Genomic DNA, 17,411 nt, shown 5'->3' with positions numbered 1-17,411 from the left:
AGACCCTTCTCTGAAACTCTGGAGAGCTGCTGCCAGTCAGTGTCAACAATACTGCGCTAGATGGACTGATGGCCCAAGCTCCTGACAGAACAGCTTCCCACATAGAAGCGGTATCAGGGACAGGGCTGACTTTCAGAGGTTCAGCATCAGGACATAAGAAGTCCCCACTGGATCAGGCCAATGGCCCATTTAGTCAAGCATCCTGTTCTTACAGTGGCCAACTTGATGCTGTACTTCAATCCCCGGCACCTCCCGGTACGGCTGGGAGAGATCCCTGTCAGGAACCCTGGAGAGCCACTGCCACTCACTCTCAGTGGACAACACTGAGCTAGATGCACCAAGGACCTGACTCAACTTAAGGAAGCCTCCTATGTTCCCATTTGCTTGCTTTCCCCTCTGGGTCCAATCATCACCATCTCCCAGAAAGAGAAAGACACAATAAGGTCACTTCTCCTTCTCCTTGCTCCTCATGTAGACAAGGCAGACGAACAGGCAGGAACAGCAGCAGCAAGGCCAGGAGGACCCAGGGATTGACAGTGGACCCCCAACTTGGGTGTGGACCCTAGCGAATGCCCAGCGATTCCAAATCCTGCTGCTAGCCCTACAGCCAGGACTCCTTTTTTATGACCCATAAAGCAAAGAATCACTGTAACTGCTATGCAAATCCTGCAAGAGAAACCACACTGTGGCACCTTATCCATTCTCTCCCTGTAAATTAAATGGGGCCAGGGGTGCGCGTGAGGTAGACTTCAACTGAAATACATATCAGTGAAGAATGGTTCTTTCCCTTCTATTTCAAGCAATATTTACAAGTCAGTGAAAAATTCCAATCTCAAAAAGAGGTTGTCTGTGAAAATGCCTTGACTGGACTATTGTGGCACAGGAAATAAAGCACTGCATACCTGTGAAAGTTTTTGACATCAAAAAAGTAGGTGCCATAGACCATCTTTTTACATAACACACAGTACTTTCTAATTCTCTAAAAATGCTTTTGCATCATGGTGCCAATTAAATAAAGTTTTTAACCCTGGGTCTTTTGAAATACTTTGAAGGAAGCTCACTGCCCCCAAGGTAGATTCTTTGACTTTTTCTAGAAAGACATTACAATATCAATCTCCTCCTCTGAAATGAAACAGTGCAATCCTATGCAGAGCTAGCCATACCTAAGTAAGCCTACCGAAATCAAAGGATATTGAAATTCAACACAGGGTAGCTGAACAAGAATTAACTGTTCCTCTTTTCTCAGCCCAACAGGGCAAGAGAACACTTTTGTTATCTTGACAACGTGGAGCCTATCTATTCTGAATCACAGTGAAAACCAGAGTAAGCTCTTGACTTCACTGCAGGTTAATTCAGAGTTCCATGGGAAGAGGAATTTAATTTTAAACCACTCTGGAAGGGAAATAGGGGTCTACTGGCAACTTTCAGTACCCTTCACAAACTATAGTTCCCAGGATTCTTTGGGGAAGCCATGGCTGTTTTCAGGGCTAGTGCCAGAGGGTGGCCAGGTTAGGCCCTGGCTGAGGGCCCCCTGAAGGGCCCTTCCTTAGGGTGCGAGGACGGCACTCATGTTCTGTGATCCGTGGTAGCGTTGGCTCTTGCAACCTGATCCTGCCACGGATCACAGAGAGAGAGATCCCAGGCACCCCTTCAATACAGACAGCACAGGCTTCAATAAGCCCACCTGTACGCCCCACCTACCTCTCCGATCAGTGTAATTGCCATGTGCTCCGTACGCACATGCCTGCCATCAACCAATATGGTGGCGGGAGCTTCCCTGAGGGGCAGATGCCCTTGTCACCATCTTGGTTGATGGCAGACATGTGTGCTATGCATGCACATCATTCACACAACACGAGAGGTAGGTGGGGCATGTTGGTGAGCTTATTAGTCCCGTACTGCCTGTATCAAGTGCTGTAGGCCTGGGGCAGGCTGTGCCCAAGGGCTCAGTCATACCTGGTGCCGGTCCTTACTGTTTTCAGTGGTATAGTACTGCTTTAAACATATAGTGCAAATGTGGCCCTGGAGAGCAAAGCATGAGAAAAGCACGTGTATGCCACTCCAAAGTGAAAGATCGAGAAATGTTTGCAAACAAGCAAATAGTCAAAGCACAAAAAATAAAGCGTTAAAAATTAGCAACATCTTGGGATTACCAGATCAAGAACAACATGCATTTTTGAAAAAATGATTCAGTTTCTATCTCTTCTCAGACAGGTCCAGCTGCTACAGGACAGATTCAGAGATCAAGAACTTACCATACTACCTTTTTCTCTAGCCTAGCAAGCCCCCCACATGCTCTCCCCCTTCCCCCCCCAAAAAAGCTGTTACTGCCTTTGAAGTATTGACAAGAATTACCTTCCCCTGTAACCAACCTGCATGCACCCCCAGAATGTTTTCCTTTTAGCAGAAGGCCAACGAAACCCCTGATGATAATGCCCCACTATCCAGGATATGGTACTGACTGATCCGTCTGAGCTAATAATCATAAAATGCAAGATTTTTAGTCAGGAAGCTGCAATTAACCAGGGTTCAGAAGTTATCAGCATTTGCCTAATCTAATGGCTCTTTTCCAACACACACAAGTGCCTTTGGCAGGAGCAAACAGATTTTAGCACTGCAGAGATCTACTCCAGATGGCTTGAACTCCAATAGGGGAGCCTGAGAACAACAGAATTATCTACTTTATTTGTTATATTCATATCCCACACTTTTTCCCCACGGAACTCAAGATGGTGTCTTGAGCAGGAGTGGACAAACCTCCAAGGGCCACATGCCAGGGATGAATGAGGCCAGAGGCAAGAGTGGGTGGATCAATGACTGCAAATGTTACCATTGTACAATAGGCTAGTTTCCACACACAGAGAGACAGAGGGAGAGAGTCTTCCCTACAGCTGAGCAAGAGTAATTCTCAGAGTTCAAGGACATCTTTCAGCCAGGGAAAAACACTCGGTGTGGGGGGGAAAGGCCGGTGAAGGGTGTGGCCTGGAGAGAATTCCAAGGGCCAGCCAGAGACGCCTGGAGGGCCACATTTGGTTTATAGAGTCCCCAGGCAGTTTCCCTATCTAGGCACTGACCAGAGCTAGACTTGTTTAGCTTTAGTGAGGTTGCTCCATCATGTGGCTCCCAACCATACTCTGGGATGTATACAGCTCAAGGATCCATCACAGGCACATTTTAAGCACACCATCATGTCTGAGAAGCATCTGCATGTATCTTCACCTCATGCCATGTCCACACAGAGGCAAACTGTGATCCCTTAGGACAGCCTTTCCCAACTAGTGGGCCACCAGATGTTGCTGGACCACAACTCCCATCAGCCTCAGCCAGCATTGCCAATGGTCAGGAAAGATGGGAGTTGTGGTCCAATAACATCTGGAGGCGCACTAGTTGGGAAAGGCTGCCTTAGGACTTCCAACATGCATTCCATCATGTATGATGAATGCACACACGTGGTCTTCCTACCCCAAAGTGATGTTCATGAATGAAGTAAAAGCAGCCCTTGTATAGACCAAGGATGAAAATAATAAATGAAGCTGTTATTTCCATAATTGGTCTATACAACAGACACACAAACACAAGCTTTGGTTTCAGTTAGAGATGTGACGGACCAGAAAAAATGGAAAACATTTTGGGGAAAATTATTCTGTTTCCCCCCCAATGTTTCAGAACCCCCACACAAAAAAATCAGGTGGGAAAGGGAAAACAACCCCCCCAAAAAAAAGAAAAATCCAGTTTTTGCTTCCCAGGCCTTCACATCTCTAGTTTCAGTTCAATTTTTTGCCACACAGCCAAATCAGACATTGGTCCCAGGCCCTGCCCTATCATCAGGCAGAGTGAGGCAGCTACATGAGGTGGCAGATGCTGAGGGGTGGCAAGGAGGTGTTGGAGGGCAAGCCTGGGTACGCCGCATGCCATGTCTTGCAGTCACTAAAGCTCGCCATCTGCCTCGAGTTAGGAGGAGGACACTGCCTCATCACAGTATGATCCTACTGCCAGTCCATTTGACTTCTATACATGAAATGGGGCCTTTGCCTCAGGTAGCAAAATGTTTTGGGCCGGCCCTGACTGGTCCATTGCAGCTCAGTATTATTGAACTGCCTGGCAATGCCTCTGCAGGGAGAAGGGCTGTAGCTCAGTGGGTAGAGCATCTGCCTTACATGCAGAAGGTCCCAGGTTCAACTCCTGACATCTACAGGTAGGGCTAGGAGAAGCCCCTTCCCAAAACCCTGGAGGGCCTCTGCCAGTCAGCGCAGGCCGCTGTTCTTCCACCTTGGGTCCCCAGATGTTTTTGGACTACAACTCCTGCCATCCCCAGTCACCTCAGCCACTGGGCAAGGGAACATGGGAGTTGTAGTTCAACAACATCTGGGGCCCAAAGTTGAAGCACTGGTGTAGATAAGCCTTTCCCAACCAGTGTGCCTCCAGACGTTGTTGGACCACAACTCCCATCTTTCCTGACCGTTGGCAATGCTGGCTGAGGCTGCTGGGAGTTGTGGTCCAACAACATCTGGAGGCACCCTGGTTGGGAAAGGCTGGTGTAGATAATACTGAGCTAGATGGACCAATGGTCTGACTCGGTAAAAGGCAGCTTCCCATGTAGGGTTCCAGAGGAGTCTCACCCAGCTCTACCTGAAGATGCTGGGGACTGCATTCAAAGCAGATACTTCACTGCTCAGCTCTGGCCTTTCTCCAATGTCAAGAACTGAGCCTGCATGTCAACCATGTGCTCTGCTGCTGAGATACAACGTCTTTTCCCCACCTGTGCAAGGATAAGTCTTTTTTGTAGCTATTGTCAACAATAGCTGCTACTTTATATATATATATATATATATATATATATATATATATATATATATATATATATATATATATATATATATATATATATATAAGTAGCAGCTATTGTTGACAATAGCTACAAAAAAGACTATATATAATATATATATAATATATATAATATGTGCATATTATAGGATACACACATATACAGAAGAACAAGGTTACTTTTTCCACTCAGTAAAGCTCCATTATTCAGAAAACCTCTCTCTTAAAAAAAAAAAAAAAGATTCCTTTAGGGATGAAATTGACTGAACTACCAGCTGCTTAGTCTTGGCATGGTAAATTTCGCACACCATTATTTTACTTATTTATTATATTTATCTCCCGCCTTCACGGAATGCAGTGGCATCCAAACATGGTTCTCCCTATCCCAATTTTATTCCCACAACAACTCTGTGAAGTAGGCTAGACTGAGAGACAGCCCAAGGTCACCCAATGAGCTTCATGGTTGAGCGGGGATTTGAACACTGGTCTCCCACGTCCCAGTCCAACACTCTAACCACTACACCACACTGGCTCTCCATTAGGAGTAAGAGAACATAAGAACCACCTGCTGGATCAGGCCAGTGATCCATCTAGTCTAGCATCCTATTCTCACAGCAATCAACCAGATGCCCCTGAGAAGCGCGCAAGCAGAACCTGAGTGCACAGAGCACTCTCCCCTCCTGTGGTTTCCAGCAAGTGGTATTCAGAAATACCACCTCCAACTATAGAGACAAGAGCATAGCCATCATAACTAGAAGCCAGTGATAGCTTTAACCTCCATGAAATTGTCTACCCCTCTTTTAAAATCATCCAAGTTGCAAGAGTGAATTCCGTAGTTTAACTACATGCTGTGTGAAAAGGGACTTTCTTTTGTCTCTCCTGAATCTTCCAACATCCACCTTCAATAGATGTCCATGAGCCCTAGTGTTATGAGAGGGGAAAAACCTTCTCTACCCAGTTACTCCACACCATGCATAATTTTATGCATTTCTATCATGTCACCTCTTACTCGCCTTTTCTCTAAAGCGAAAAACCCCAAATGCTGCACCGTTTCCTCATAGGAGAGTCGCTCCACCACCTTGATCATTTTGGTTGCCCTTTTCTGAACCTTCCCCAACGCTCACAGCTGCTAGAAAGAGCTGCTGCTACAAGGCCCCAGAAAAGAGAAAAAGACGAGTAGCTCACTGACAGACCATGTGCTTGTATACAGAATGTGCCATGCTCGACATCTCCAGTTAAAGACCAGCTTTCACTTCAGGGCCACTTTCCAGAGGCCACATGGCAGTGGCGAGCAGGACCAGAGGCAAAAGTGGGTGGAGCAACAAGCATACATTTTAACTTTGTCCAATAGGTGAGTTTTGTGGGGGGGGTTTACAAATGTGTACATCCCTCTCTGACTGCCATTCATCCACACAAGCCAGTAAGGATCATCATCAGAGTTCAACACCTTCTATTCAGGCAAAAACACTCAATGTGCAAAGAAGGGCCAGTGAGGGGAGTGGACTCGGGGGCATTTTGAGGGCCAGACAGAGAGGCCTGGAGGACCACATTTGGCCCCCCAGGCCTGAGCTTTATTTTATTTTATTTTAAAAACCGATATACCGCTTATTCATCTGCGTTCCTAAGCCGTGTACAAGCCACACATAAAATAAACATAAACCAAATGATCCCCCATCATTGAGTTAAAATGACCACACTTTGCAAAGATCTCGGAGATTCACTGCCAGTCTGAGGAAACAATACTGGGCTAGATCAAGCCAGTGGGGTGTAGTGATTAGAGTGCCCGACTAGGACCTGGGAGACTAGGGTTCAAATCCCCACTCGGTCACAAGGCTCACTGGGTGACCTTGGGCCAGTCACTATCTTTCAGCCTAATCTACCTCACAGGGTTGTTGTGAGGATAAAATGAGGGGAGTTGGAGTCCAGCAGCATCACACTGGCTACCCCTGAGCTAGATAGATTCAAGGGTCTCTGACTCAATATTTCCTGTTACATTTGTATCACTATGAAGCTACAAATACTGAATCAGTGCTAGCATCACAGTTAAAAGTTGCCAAATGGTCAGGAAAAAACACAGAACAGCCCGGCTGACTCTCATCTTTAACAGAGGTTTGCTCTGCACAAATAGACAGATGGGAGGAAGCTAAATCTGATCATCTGCTAATTGATGCAAATCAAGGCACTTTTTTAAAGGGGGGGAGGGGTGTGTGGAAAATTGAGCAATCCTAGCCACAGAAGCTACACAGGAGAAACTGACTCCAATTGCTCTTCAAAAATGACTGACTGAGTACAGAGTGCCAGTTGGTTTGTCTATGCCTGACAATAAGTGATGACAGAATACTTGATTTAATCCAGTCAAAATACCTGGAAACAAGCTGCACAGAAATCAATGGGATTTACTACCAGGAAAGCAGGGCTTTCAGCAGATGTCTTAGACAGGAATGGAAGCATGCCAGCATTCACAGTCTAGCACGTTTACCCTAAAACACATTAACCTGGAAGCAAGCCCCATTGGTTAAACTCAAAACATCTGGCCTAACTGATGTGTGGATCACTTTGCCTGTAAATGCAAGAGCCGAGCCAACTATCCTAGGTAGAGTACTGGTCCAAGGTAAGTTCATATCCAAGATATTTAGGACATTTTGAAATTGCCCTTTAAGAAACTCACTGGTCCGTGAAAACACATTTCCCCATCATTGTCTTTATTAACAAGGAGAGGATGGAAACACAAGGACTACTAAAAAATGTTAAATGAAGGGTGCCATCTCCATGATTTGAGAGTATTAAGCTTGATGTTCATCCGGAGAGCTTGGTTACTAAGTTTTCTGACCTTAGACCAACTAAAAAGCCATCATTTAAAGGGCAACCCTAAACACATTTACTCAGAAGTAAGACCTATTGAACTCAATGGGGCTTGCTCCTAGGTAAGCGAGGTTAGGATTGCAGCCTTAGCTGTAAGAGCGTTTATGCCAGTAAAGCTTAAAGCTAGGGATGTCAACCTGATTGAAGAAATCAGAGTTGATTTTTCAGCTGAATGTACATACATTTTATTATATATCGCTTATTGAAACAAAAGACCTCTAAGCCGTTTGCAAAATTGTACATTTCATTAATTCATTCCTTAAATTAAATTTATATCCTGCCCTTCCTCCCAAAGGGAGCTCAGGACAGCAAACAAATGACAAAGCACTAAAAAGTCTTAAAAACAAAACATCTTTAAAAGCAGTTCTAATGCAGGTGCACACTGGGATAAGGTACATGAATAAACGATTGTTCTGAAACAAATAAAGAAATCATACTTTATTCTAAAATTATGCAAAAGCACCTTATCAAGCATAATCTTATAAGAAGTATCCCTTCCTGGGCATGGCAGACAGGGAAAGGCCAGAGCTCAGAGGCAGAGCATCTGCTTTGCACGCAGAAGGCCCCAGGTTCAGTCCCTGCATCTCCAGGGAGGGATGGGAGAGAACCCCTGCTTGAAACCCTGGACAGCCACTGCCAGTCAGTGTTGACAATACTGAGCTAGATGGACCGGTGATCTGACTCACTACAAGATTCCCTCCTTCCTTTTCCCCAAAAGTTTTTTGGTTTTTTTAAATAAAGAGGTGTTCCTATGAAATGCCTTTTTCAATACTCGCGTGTCCTTCTGCATCTTTAATAGTAGTTCTACACCTACTAAATTCCCTCATCTGTACAACTATTAAAGGTACAAGAGCCCTCTCCTCTTTTTGCACCTACTTAAGTTCCATTTAAAATTTTGCACCTATTTAAGATGGTGCAGTTTTCATCGGTAATTTACATTAAGAAGTACAAACATTATTTTAAAGCTGCTACCCAACTAATTGGATGCCTTTTGTGGGTGTCCTTAGGATTTTTTTCCAGAGGCGGGTGAGTAAAACACTGAAGATGGAGAACAGGGTAGTTTTTCACACACACAAAAACAGAAAAATTGTGCCTGTATGTTTTTCCTCATATCTTAGGTTCTACACATGCTACAAACTTACTCGTTTTTAATGAAAGCTGGAAAGCTGAGGATTATGGTTCATTGGGGAGGGTGCCCTCCCTATAGATATCCATGGTACCTTTTTACACAATCAAACAAGTGTTAATAAATCAATCTATCAGATTTGATTAAACACGGCTGCATTTGTAGGATGGGACACAGACTAATAAGGAACAGGTTAGACTCGAATATAAAAAAAATATTTGACCAATAGACAGACAGCGGTACAAAACCTATGTCTCAGGTGAGCACAGTCTAGCAAAAGCATCACTTCTACCTTTTTTCCAGCAAATACAGCAAAAAGTCCTGTGGTATCTTAAAACTTTCCCCCCCAAAATGAATTTAGATATTGTGCACTCTGTATATTTTACACACCACCAACAGACAGGGATTAATTTGAGTTGGCGTTTAGCTGAAGAATTGCCCCCAGGCCTTACAATGGAAGCAGGGGTGTCACCTCAACATTGACAAACTGTACATTGTACCTGAGAAGGAAAGGGAGCCTCACATGAACATTTAGCCACCAGGCCCCCGTTTTTTTTAAAAAAAGTCCCAGAATCCTGTCAATGTACATCCAGAACTTGCGTTCAGCACAAGAAGGTTGCCAACTGACAAGGCGGAAGGGGAACAGGTTCAGCCTCCTCCTAGGGTTACCTATACACAATATGTTCAAAGCACATAGCTTCCCCTATAGAATCCTGGGAACTGTAGTGTATCCCCTTACAGAGCTACAATTCCCAGCACCCTTAACAATGACAGTTCCCAGGATTCTTTAGAAGAACCCATGTGCTTTAAATGTATGGTGCGTACACAGCCTCTCTCTTTTTGATAGGAGTTTGATATACAGATATCAGGACATGATCATCTGCACATTGCCCTTAAAGGGACAGTTAGAGGGGTTAACTTTAAACAGTTGGTAACCTCCCTTCAGCAGGAAAGCTCAGTCCAGGGCCTTGCAAAAGAGTGCTTCTGAGTTTGCAGAGAGTGCATCCTAGAAAAGGAGGCTTAAGCACCCCCACCTTTTTCCTCTTAGAAGTAGTAACTGCTACCAAGTCTAAGCGGATGGTAAGTGCAGTCTACCTTAGAAATGGCCCTGGCTTATGTTGTCACAAACTCCACAACCTGAACTTCTGAAGACAGAAATAAGAGACCACCAGGAAAGAAGAGGAGAACATCAAGATGGGCTCAAAAGCTATTCGGTTTTATTTATCATTCCTGTACCTGGCATCTTGCTGTTTGATATATAGCGCAATGTGTTCAAGGACAGGGAAGCATCACTTTAAAGTACTACAAGTAGAAAACAGAAGTGAGGAAAGGGCTGTAGTACCTACGATGCTCACCTGGGAATCAAGCCTTGCTGAACTCAGCAGAGCTTACTTTTGAGTAAATATACAGAGGATGCTGGTAGCATGAGATTTTTCTTGGATGCAGAGTCCCTGTGTTTTGGTCTCAACCAACCCCACGTGCTTCAACCAGAAGAAAGTGTCCAAACCCCAGGCAGGAAGAGAAAAAAGTGTCCAGTCTCCATACACTCAACTATGTACAAAAGGCCTTAACAAAAACACAACAGGGGGATTAATTTACTGAATCTCCCCCCCCAAAAAAATCAAAAACAAGAATACAGCCTCTTTATTATCTTGGGTAGACCATTTAATTCTTCACAGCATCGTGAACACCAAGGCTGCCATCGCCTGTCCTACTCTCAAGCTTGCACTGAGGGTGAATGATTTCCCCAAACAGGGAAATGCTGCCCAAGCTTACTAGCATTCGTGTGGGACTAAATCCCACCAAGCTCACTGGAGGTTACTCCCAAGTAAGGGTGCATAGGATCTCACCCTTTAGCTGCAACCTTGTGCACCCTGACCCGGAAGGAGGCCCCAGCCAGGCCCTTACTTACGAGTAAACATACACAGGATTGTTAGGGGGTCTGTCCGGGATCGGTACGGATTGTGAAAACTTACCGCATTCACTGCAGCTGGAGTCAGACAGAGAGCTATAAGGAACGCAGCCGCCCTGCATGCGGGAAAAGACCAAAAATAAAACCATGTCACACACTAAAACTAAAAGTTGAACAAATCAAAGCAGCAGCAGTGCCCTCGGCCCGCCCTTCCCCAGGACAGAGGAGCTCACCCCGCATGCATGGTGGTGCAGCCTGGCCGGCGGAGAAACTGCTTGGCTCCCGCTGGAGGAGAGCTCCGCTCATCCAAGTCCCTTCCGTGGCTCGACTCTCCTCCCGATCTGTTGGAAAGAAGGCAGAAGGAAGCCAGGTTAGACGGCAAGAGGCAGGGAGGGCAAAGTTTTCGGGGGGGGGGGGAGCGGGCTTGAGAAGCACGATCGTGGAACTGCAAATCACCTGAGACGCGCGAAGCTCCCCCTCCCCGAGAAAGTACCGCGTAAGGTGCACGAATCCGGATCGAGGCACGCGCAGGCGAGAGAGCTCGCCAGCAGAACGGCGAAGAACCGGGCAGCGCCGGAGGAGGAATGGAGGCGGCGAGGGGGCGGGCTCGCGGCCGTCAATCAGGCAAGCACAAAGCAGGCAGCCGCAGATCGCCGTCAATCTGCCGCCCCCGTTACGGGGCTGATTCCCTCCCTCCTTTCCCCCCAAAAGTTCAAAAAAAAAAAAAAGCGAGGCAACGGGCGCTTTTTAAAAAAGTTCAAAGCTGGCAGACTTGTCGCTGGTGGGTCGAGTTGAGGCACGTTTACTGGAGGAGGCGTGCTTAGGCTACACTCCTCCTTACCCGGCTTACTTGAGAGTAAGCCCCGTTGAAGACAATGGGATCTGACTTCTGAGTAAGCCAGGCGGAGGCTCGCCCTGTTGCCCGCGAGTGAGCGGGGTTGCAGGGCCGCGCCCGCGCCCCGATTCTCGGGCGTCAAAGTTGCGCGGGGTTTGCTCGGGGCTACGCACCTGCTGCTCCTTCCAGGGATGTAAGGGCCGGCGGGTCCTTGGGGGGAAAAGATTGCTTGGGGTCCTGAACAAGACGGAAAGGGAGCCGGACGGCAGGCCGTTAAAGAGATATGGGTATTAATAGAGCTATAATTATCATTCAATATATTTAAAATCTCCCCCCACACACACACACACAATTGATAAGGCCGACTTTTGGAGAAACCGCTCAAAAGAATCAGAACTCAAATTCGCTGGTCCTTCGTGTTGCTGCCACATTCTTTATTCTGAAGTCGAGGCAGGCAGCATTCCGCAATAAAGGGTTTTATGCGTGGTAGCCTACCTGACTTTTTTTTTTAGCCTTATTTTTAAAACCAGATTTAATTTCCTGTTCACTTGGAAGCGAGAAGCACTGCGTTCAGGCTGCAATTCTATCCCCACTTATCTGGGAGTAAGCCTCACTGAGTTTAATAGGACTTCTCAGCAGACACGGTTAGGATTGCGCTGTTATTTACTCTCAAGGATTGCAATTATATGTATATCTGCTCAGAAGCCCAACTGAGTTCAACGGGACATACTCTCAGGTAAGCGCGTGGCACAATCTAGCCTGGTGCTAAACTCTTCCGAAGTCCTTGCGTTCAGAGAAATGTAGACTGCAGTCCTGTGCAAGTTTACCCGAGAGTAAGTTCCACAGAACCCATTGGCTTTCTTCTGAGTAGACATACATATGGTAAAATACATGCTCAACTGTGCCATTGACCTCAATGGTGTTTTAAGGCTGCTATCCTATAACCGCTTACCTGGGAGTAAGTTCCATTGAACTCAGTAGGACTTACTTTTGAGCAGAGTCGCATAGGACTGCGCTGTAAAAGTGTTTAATTTTGGTTGGATCGTATCTATCATGTCTCTTGTTTTTAAGAGGGCAGCTGTGCGATCCAGGAACACACTAAAGAGCCATTCTTAAGAGTACACTGAAGAGTAAGGCCCTTCAACATAATCGACCTTACTCATAGGATTGTGCTAGTCTCATCTAGAGGATCGCACCGATTTTAACAGGAGCAGCACAGAACTCCGCAGTTCTTCTGAGGTATCTCCTGGTTGTGAATCTTTCAGAATTATTTTCACTGAAATTGTTCTACACACCGTTGCAAGATTTTGCAGGAACCAGATTGTAAGCATCTTTGGGAGGGGTTATAAATGCTACCGGCTTTTCCCACCTTATCAATGAAAAGTCTCACCGCGCAATCCTATAGCAGGTTGACTCAGCAGAAAGTCCTAGTGGGTTCAATGGGGCCTTACCCTCTAGCCCAGGGACAACTAACGCGGTACCTCCCAGATGTGGGACTCTAACTCTCATCAGTCCCAGCCAGTAGGGCCAATGGCAAGGGACGATGGGAGTTGAAGTCCAGCCAGGAGGATATCACGTTGGCTCTCCCCGCTCCAGCCCGTTTAGGATTGCAGCCTCAGAAAACACCCACGTTCTGCTTTCCATCCTTGGCTAAAGGATGCCAAAAGGCGCAGTCCGGTCATAAGAGTGCGTCAGAAAGAAAACCCCAATAGATTCAACGGGATTTACTCCCCAGTAAGTATGCAAAGGATGCAGCCATGGATGGAGCCCGACCCTACGCAAGTGGATTGGAAAGTGAGAGGCTGCAGTTCTAACCCCACTGACCTGGGGGTGAGCCCCATGGAAGTCAACAGGCTTTACTTTTTAAAATTGTTTTTCAATTGTGTTTTTCAATTGCTTTTGTGTTTTAAAATGTGTATATTTGTTTTTAATGTTTTTAACTGCAGTAAACCGCCCAGAGAGCTTCGGCTATGGGGTGGTATATAAATGTAATAAATAATTCTGGGTTAGCCACGGTTAGGCTTGTTCTGTAAGTGTCCCGAAGAGACTGATCCCCAAGAAAGTATCCATAGGATTGCAAGTGCTGTGGTGGTTACGGATTAGGGCTCAAACAAGAAGTTTGAACTGACCCCTCCCCCAAAAAAAACCTTTATGCATTCTTTCCTCCCTTCCAGAGTATCTTTCCACCTGCTTCCGCCTCTACCCAAACCAACCCTCCAAGGTGCCTCTTCAGCTATGAAAGCGGGGCTCGAAATGCACCTTGCCACTTCCGCCAACCCACACCGACAAACACGGGGCGTGCGCGCGCGTTGGGGAGGGCAATCTCCGGAACCCCTCAGGTGCACCGGCTTTGCTTTCTTCAGGCGTGCCTTTTGGAAAGAACCCTTTCCCCGCAGCCGGGTCCCATCCTAAACAGCCCTCGATCCCCCTGCGCTGCGGACTTCGGCAGGCAGGGCGTGCGGCGGATGAATCCCAGCGTGCCTTATTTGGGGGCAAAGTAGTCCCGGGAGAGCTGCCCTTTCGGGGGGTAGGCAGTCGGCGCCGAGAGCAAGCGGAGCGCTTTTGCCTTGACGGAGAGACACCGAGGGGGAGGGGTCAGGAGCGAGCAGGCAATCGGGCGCGCCGCTCCCCTCCCCTTACCCAGCCCAACCTTCCCTTCTCCCCCCCCCTTTTTTTTTTTGCAAAGACCATGTCAACTCCGGAGACGCAGCCCGGGAGCCTGCGAGGCTGCTGAGGACCGGAGGAGGAGAATGAAGCTGGGCGCGGGGGCCGGCTGCCTACTGCCGCCGCTCTTGCTGCTGGGACTCTGCGGCTGGGACGCCGCCGACGCCGCGGTGGGTGCTCCGCTCGGCTGTGCTCGGGCCGCGGGAATCATGCTGTGCCCGGGAAAGGGGGTGGGGGGGTCGCCTTGCGTTGGCTTCTTCGCGTTCTGAAGACGGGGGGCACTTCGAGGGAGTTTTGTTTTTTTAAAAAAACACGTTTTAAACAGAGGGTCTTGTTTGTTCCTGCTTTGCAAGGGGAGGGAGGAGGGCTGGGGACCGGGGGGAGGAGATCCCGCAAATGGATCTTCGAATGGATCCTGCGGATACGCACCTTGGCCGGTCGAGGGGGCGGGAAAGCTCTTTCTCCCCGTCTCTCTCCTTCCTCCATATCCCGCTCCCCGGCCGAGGAGAAAAGGGGATGGCAAGGGGGAGCCCACGTTGCCTTCAAAGCGACTCCTCGCCCCCTCTCCCTCCGGCTTCGCTTTGCGCTGCGGTTCTTCCCCCCCCCCCTTGCAACTGATGGAACTTTTGCAGCCGCTCAAAAACTTCTTGTGGAGAGCGGAGCCGGGAAGGTGTTTCTTGGACATCGCTGTTTATGTTTGGATTTGGGGGAGAGGAGAATATCCAAGGGGCAGAGTTGCGGTGGGGGGGCGGGCTGTTGTCCTTTCCTTTGGGCTTCAGTGACTCCTTCAGGTGGCTGCAGCGTGGTGTCCTCATCTCCCCCCTCCCTTCCCACTCGAGGGCTCTCTGGCTCTCTCTTGGTGGGGAATGTCTTTATCAGACAAAGGCATGTATAGTTTTGTCTGGCTCTCCCGAGGTTGATTTATGGCTGCCCTCTCGAAGTCCTGCTTTTTTTTTTAAGTATGTGAAAGTGGACTGGTAAGGTGAAGAGAGAAGAGGGATCCAATGTAGAATAACACACACACCCCATGTTGCTGGGTGTGAGGTTTTAGGGCAAAAAAAGAAAACGGTTCAGATTCACCCAGAACTCCTGAATGCTTCCATCGGAAGCCCTCCTGCCCCCAGTCTGGATGTGGTGGAGATCCTGCTCCCTGTCCCCGGGCCTAAGGGTGAGACTCAGCTGGAGAGACCATAGGATCATGGAGTCAGGCCCCCATTGGTCTGTCGAGCTCAGTATTGTCCAGGGCTCTCCAGGGTGTCAAGCAGGAGTCTCTCTCAGCCTACCTGGAGATGCCGGGGTTGAACCTGGCATGCAAGGCCGATGCTCTCTACCACTGAGCTCTGGTCCTTCTCTAAGGACAGCAACTCCTGATGTTTCCCACTTGTCTGTCCTGAGGATGCTTCTGCTGCCTAAGCTGGGAGGGTGCCAAAAGGTGTTGTGGCCTACAGGGTTGTGGAAAGATCTTGGAAGTGTGTGTATGGGGGGACGATGTTAGACCAAAGGATGATTTTAATACCTTTTGCTCCAACTAGTTTATGCTTTTGATATGGTATTCTTTAATTTGCAGCCATGGGGGACTGGTCACTGGGGCAAGGTGGGGTAGAGCCCTGAGCAGTATTTTTTTTTTTTTTTACTATCGCATTGCGTAAGTGTCCACAGTATCTTTGCAAGGGAGGTGGAGGGAGAGAATACAAGAACAAACTGGCCCCATTTCTGCAGATCCCCCTGGATGCCCCACCAGGTCTAGTGGTTGACAGCCGCCATTGTGTGAACCTCACTTTACTCAAGAGAAGATCAGAATTGTGTGCATCTAGTTGAGTTGTACAGCTAGAGAGCTGAAGCCTTACTCCCATCATTTATGTGGTGGTAGACGTGTGTACAGGAGGCCGATTTTGGCACATGGATTTGCAATATATTTCTACACATGCTAGGACTGGGGAGGGCATCTGTGAGAGAACTAGAAAAGGTCCTCAAATGCAAAGATGTATCACCAAACACTAAAGTCAGGATCATTCAGACCATGGTATTCCTGATCTCTATGTATGAAAGTTGGACAGTGAAAAAAGCAAATAAGAGAAAAATCAACTCATTTGAAACGTGGTGTTGGAGGAGAGCTTTGTGCATACTATGGACTGTGGAAAAGACAAATAATTGGGTGTTAGAAGAACAAATTAAACCAGAACTATCAACTAGAAGCTAAAATGATGAAACTGAGGTTATCATACTTTGGATGCATAATGAGAAGACATGATTCACTAGAAAAGACAGTAATGCTGGGAAAAACAGAAGGAAGTAGAAAAAGAGGAAGGCCAAACAAGAGATGAATTGATTCCCTAAAGGAAATCACAGACCTGACCTTACAAGATCTGAACAGGGTGGTCCATGACAGATGCTACTGGAGGTCGCTGATTCATAGGGTCGCCATAAGTCATAATCGGCTTGAAGGCACATAACAACAACAGAACAAATTAAACCAGAATTATCACTAGAAGCTGAAATGATGAAATTGATGTTATCATACTTTGGACATATAATGAGAAGACATGATTCATTAGAAAAGACAATAATGTTGTGAAAAACAGTAGGGAGTAGAAAAAGAGGAAGGCCAAACAAGAGATGTATTGATTCCATAAAGGCAGCCACAGACCTGACCTTACAAGATCTGAACAATGTGGTTCATGACAGATGCTATTGGACGTTGCTGATTCACAGGGTCGCCATAAGTCGTAATCGACTTGAAGGCACACAACAACACGTGCATTTTTTGTGTCGGTGTATATATGTGTGTCTGTCTCATCCGATGTTAAGAAAATACTATGTGAATTGCCTCTTAGTATCACTGCAAGATAGGAAGCTGCTTCATACTGAGTCAGAGTGTTGGCCAATCTAGGTCAGTGTTGTCAACATGGACTGGCAGTGACACTCCTGGGACTTGCACAGGGGTATTTCCTAGCTCTAAATGGAGGCTGCATCTAGGATGTTTTGCATGCAAAGCGTGTACTCTTCTCACCAAGCCCATATCTTTGTAGTAAGACGTACAGTGCAGCTCTCTGGCGCTGCTCTTTCCCCCTCTTTCTCTATGGGAGCAGGAAAGAGAAGCTGTTAAAAGCATCAGATTGCGTCTTCCAATAACAAAATTATTCACACTGTTGCTGAAAGTAGCAAACTCTTTGAAAAGCTACTGTTAG

At 47.1% G+C, this 17,411-nt stretch overlaps 2 protein-coding genes and 1 non-coding gene across 7 annotated transcripts in view; 2 read left to right on the top strand and 1 right to left on the bottom strand.

The window, feature by feature from the left end:
- The window catches only part of LOC133371487 (collagen alpha-6(IV) chain-like), a 294,936-nt gene extending 281,950 nt beyond the window's left edge, over positions 1-12,986 (bottom strand). For 2 of the 3 annotated variants that reach the window (XM_061598997.1, XM_061598998.1), the window contains exons 1-3: positions 11,181-11,693; positions 10,958-11,065; positions 10,789-10,840 (exon numbers count right to left, since the gene is read on the bottom strand). In XM_061598997.1, the coding sequence (XP_061454981.1) occupies positions 10,789-10,840; positions 10,958-10,968 (63 nt within the window). In that variant the 5' untranslated portion in view covers positions 10,969-11,065; positions 11,181-11,693. Of the gene's footprint in view, positions 1-10,788; positions 10,841-10,957; positions 11,066-11,180; positions 11,694-11,732; positions 11,797-12,949 lie in introns of those variants that run through there. The other variant, XM_061598999.1, reaches the window with a different exon arrangement.
- On the top strand, positions 4,125-4,194 carry TRNAV-UAC (transfer RNA valine (anticodon UAC)). Its single transcript has one exon. It is a non-coding gene; the product is annotated as a tRNA-Val (tRNA).
- Positions 11,229-17,411, top strand: part of COL4A5 (collagen type IV alpha 5 chain) — a 170,689-nt gene continuing 164,506 nt past the window's right edge. Inside the window, exons 1-2 of one of the 3 annotated variants that reach the window (XM_061599001.1) lie at positions 11,229-11,846; positions 13,734-14,393. In XM_061599001.1, coding sequence (XP_061454985.1) covers positions 14,310-14,393 — 84 coding nt within the window. In that variant the 5' untranslated portion in view covers positions 11,229-11,846; positions 13,734-14,309. Of the gene's footprint in view, positions 11,847-13,049; positions 13,294-13,733; positions 14,394-17,411 lie in introns of those variants that run through there. The other 2 variants (XM_061599002.1, XM_061599000.1) reach the window with 2 other exon arrangements.

This window comes from Rhineura floridana, chromosome 16, assembly GCF_030035675.1.
Source record: "Rhineura floridana isolate rRhiFlo1 chromosome 16, rRhiFlo1.hap2, whole genome shotgun sequence".
Classification (NCBI taxonomy): domain Eukaryota; kingdom Metazoa; phylum Chordata; class Lepidosauria; order Squamata; family Rhineuridae; genus Rhineura; species Rhineura floridana.
This window is presented reverse-complemented; position numbering and strand designations above follow the sequence as displayed.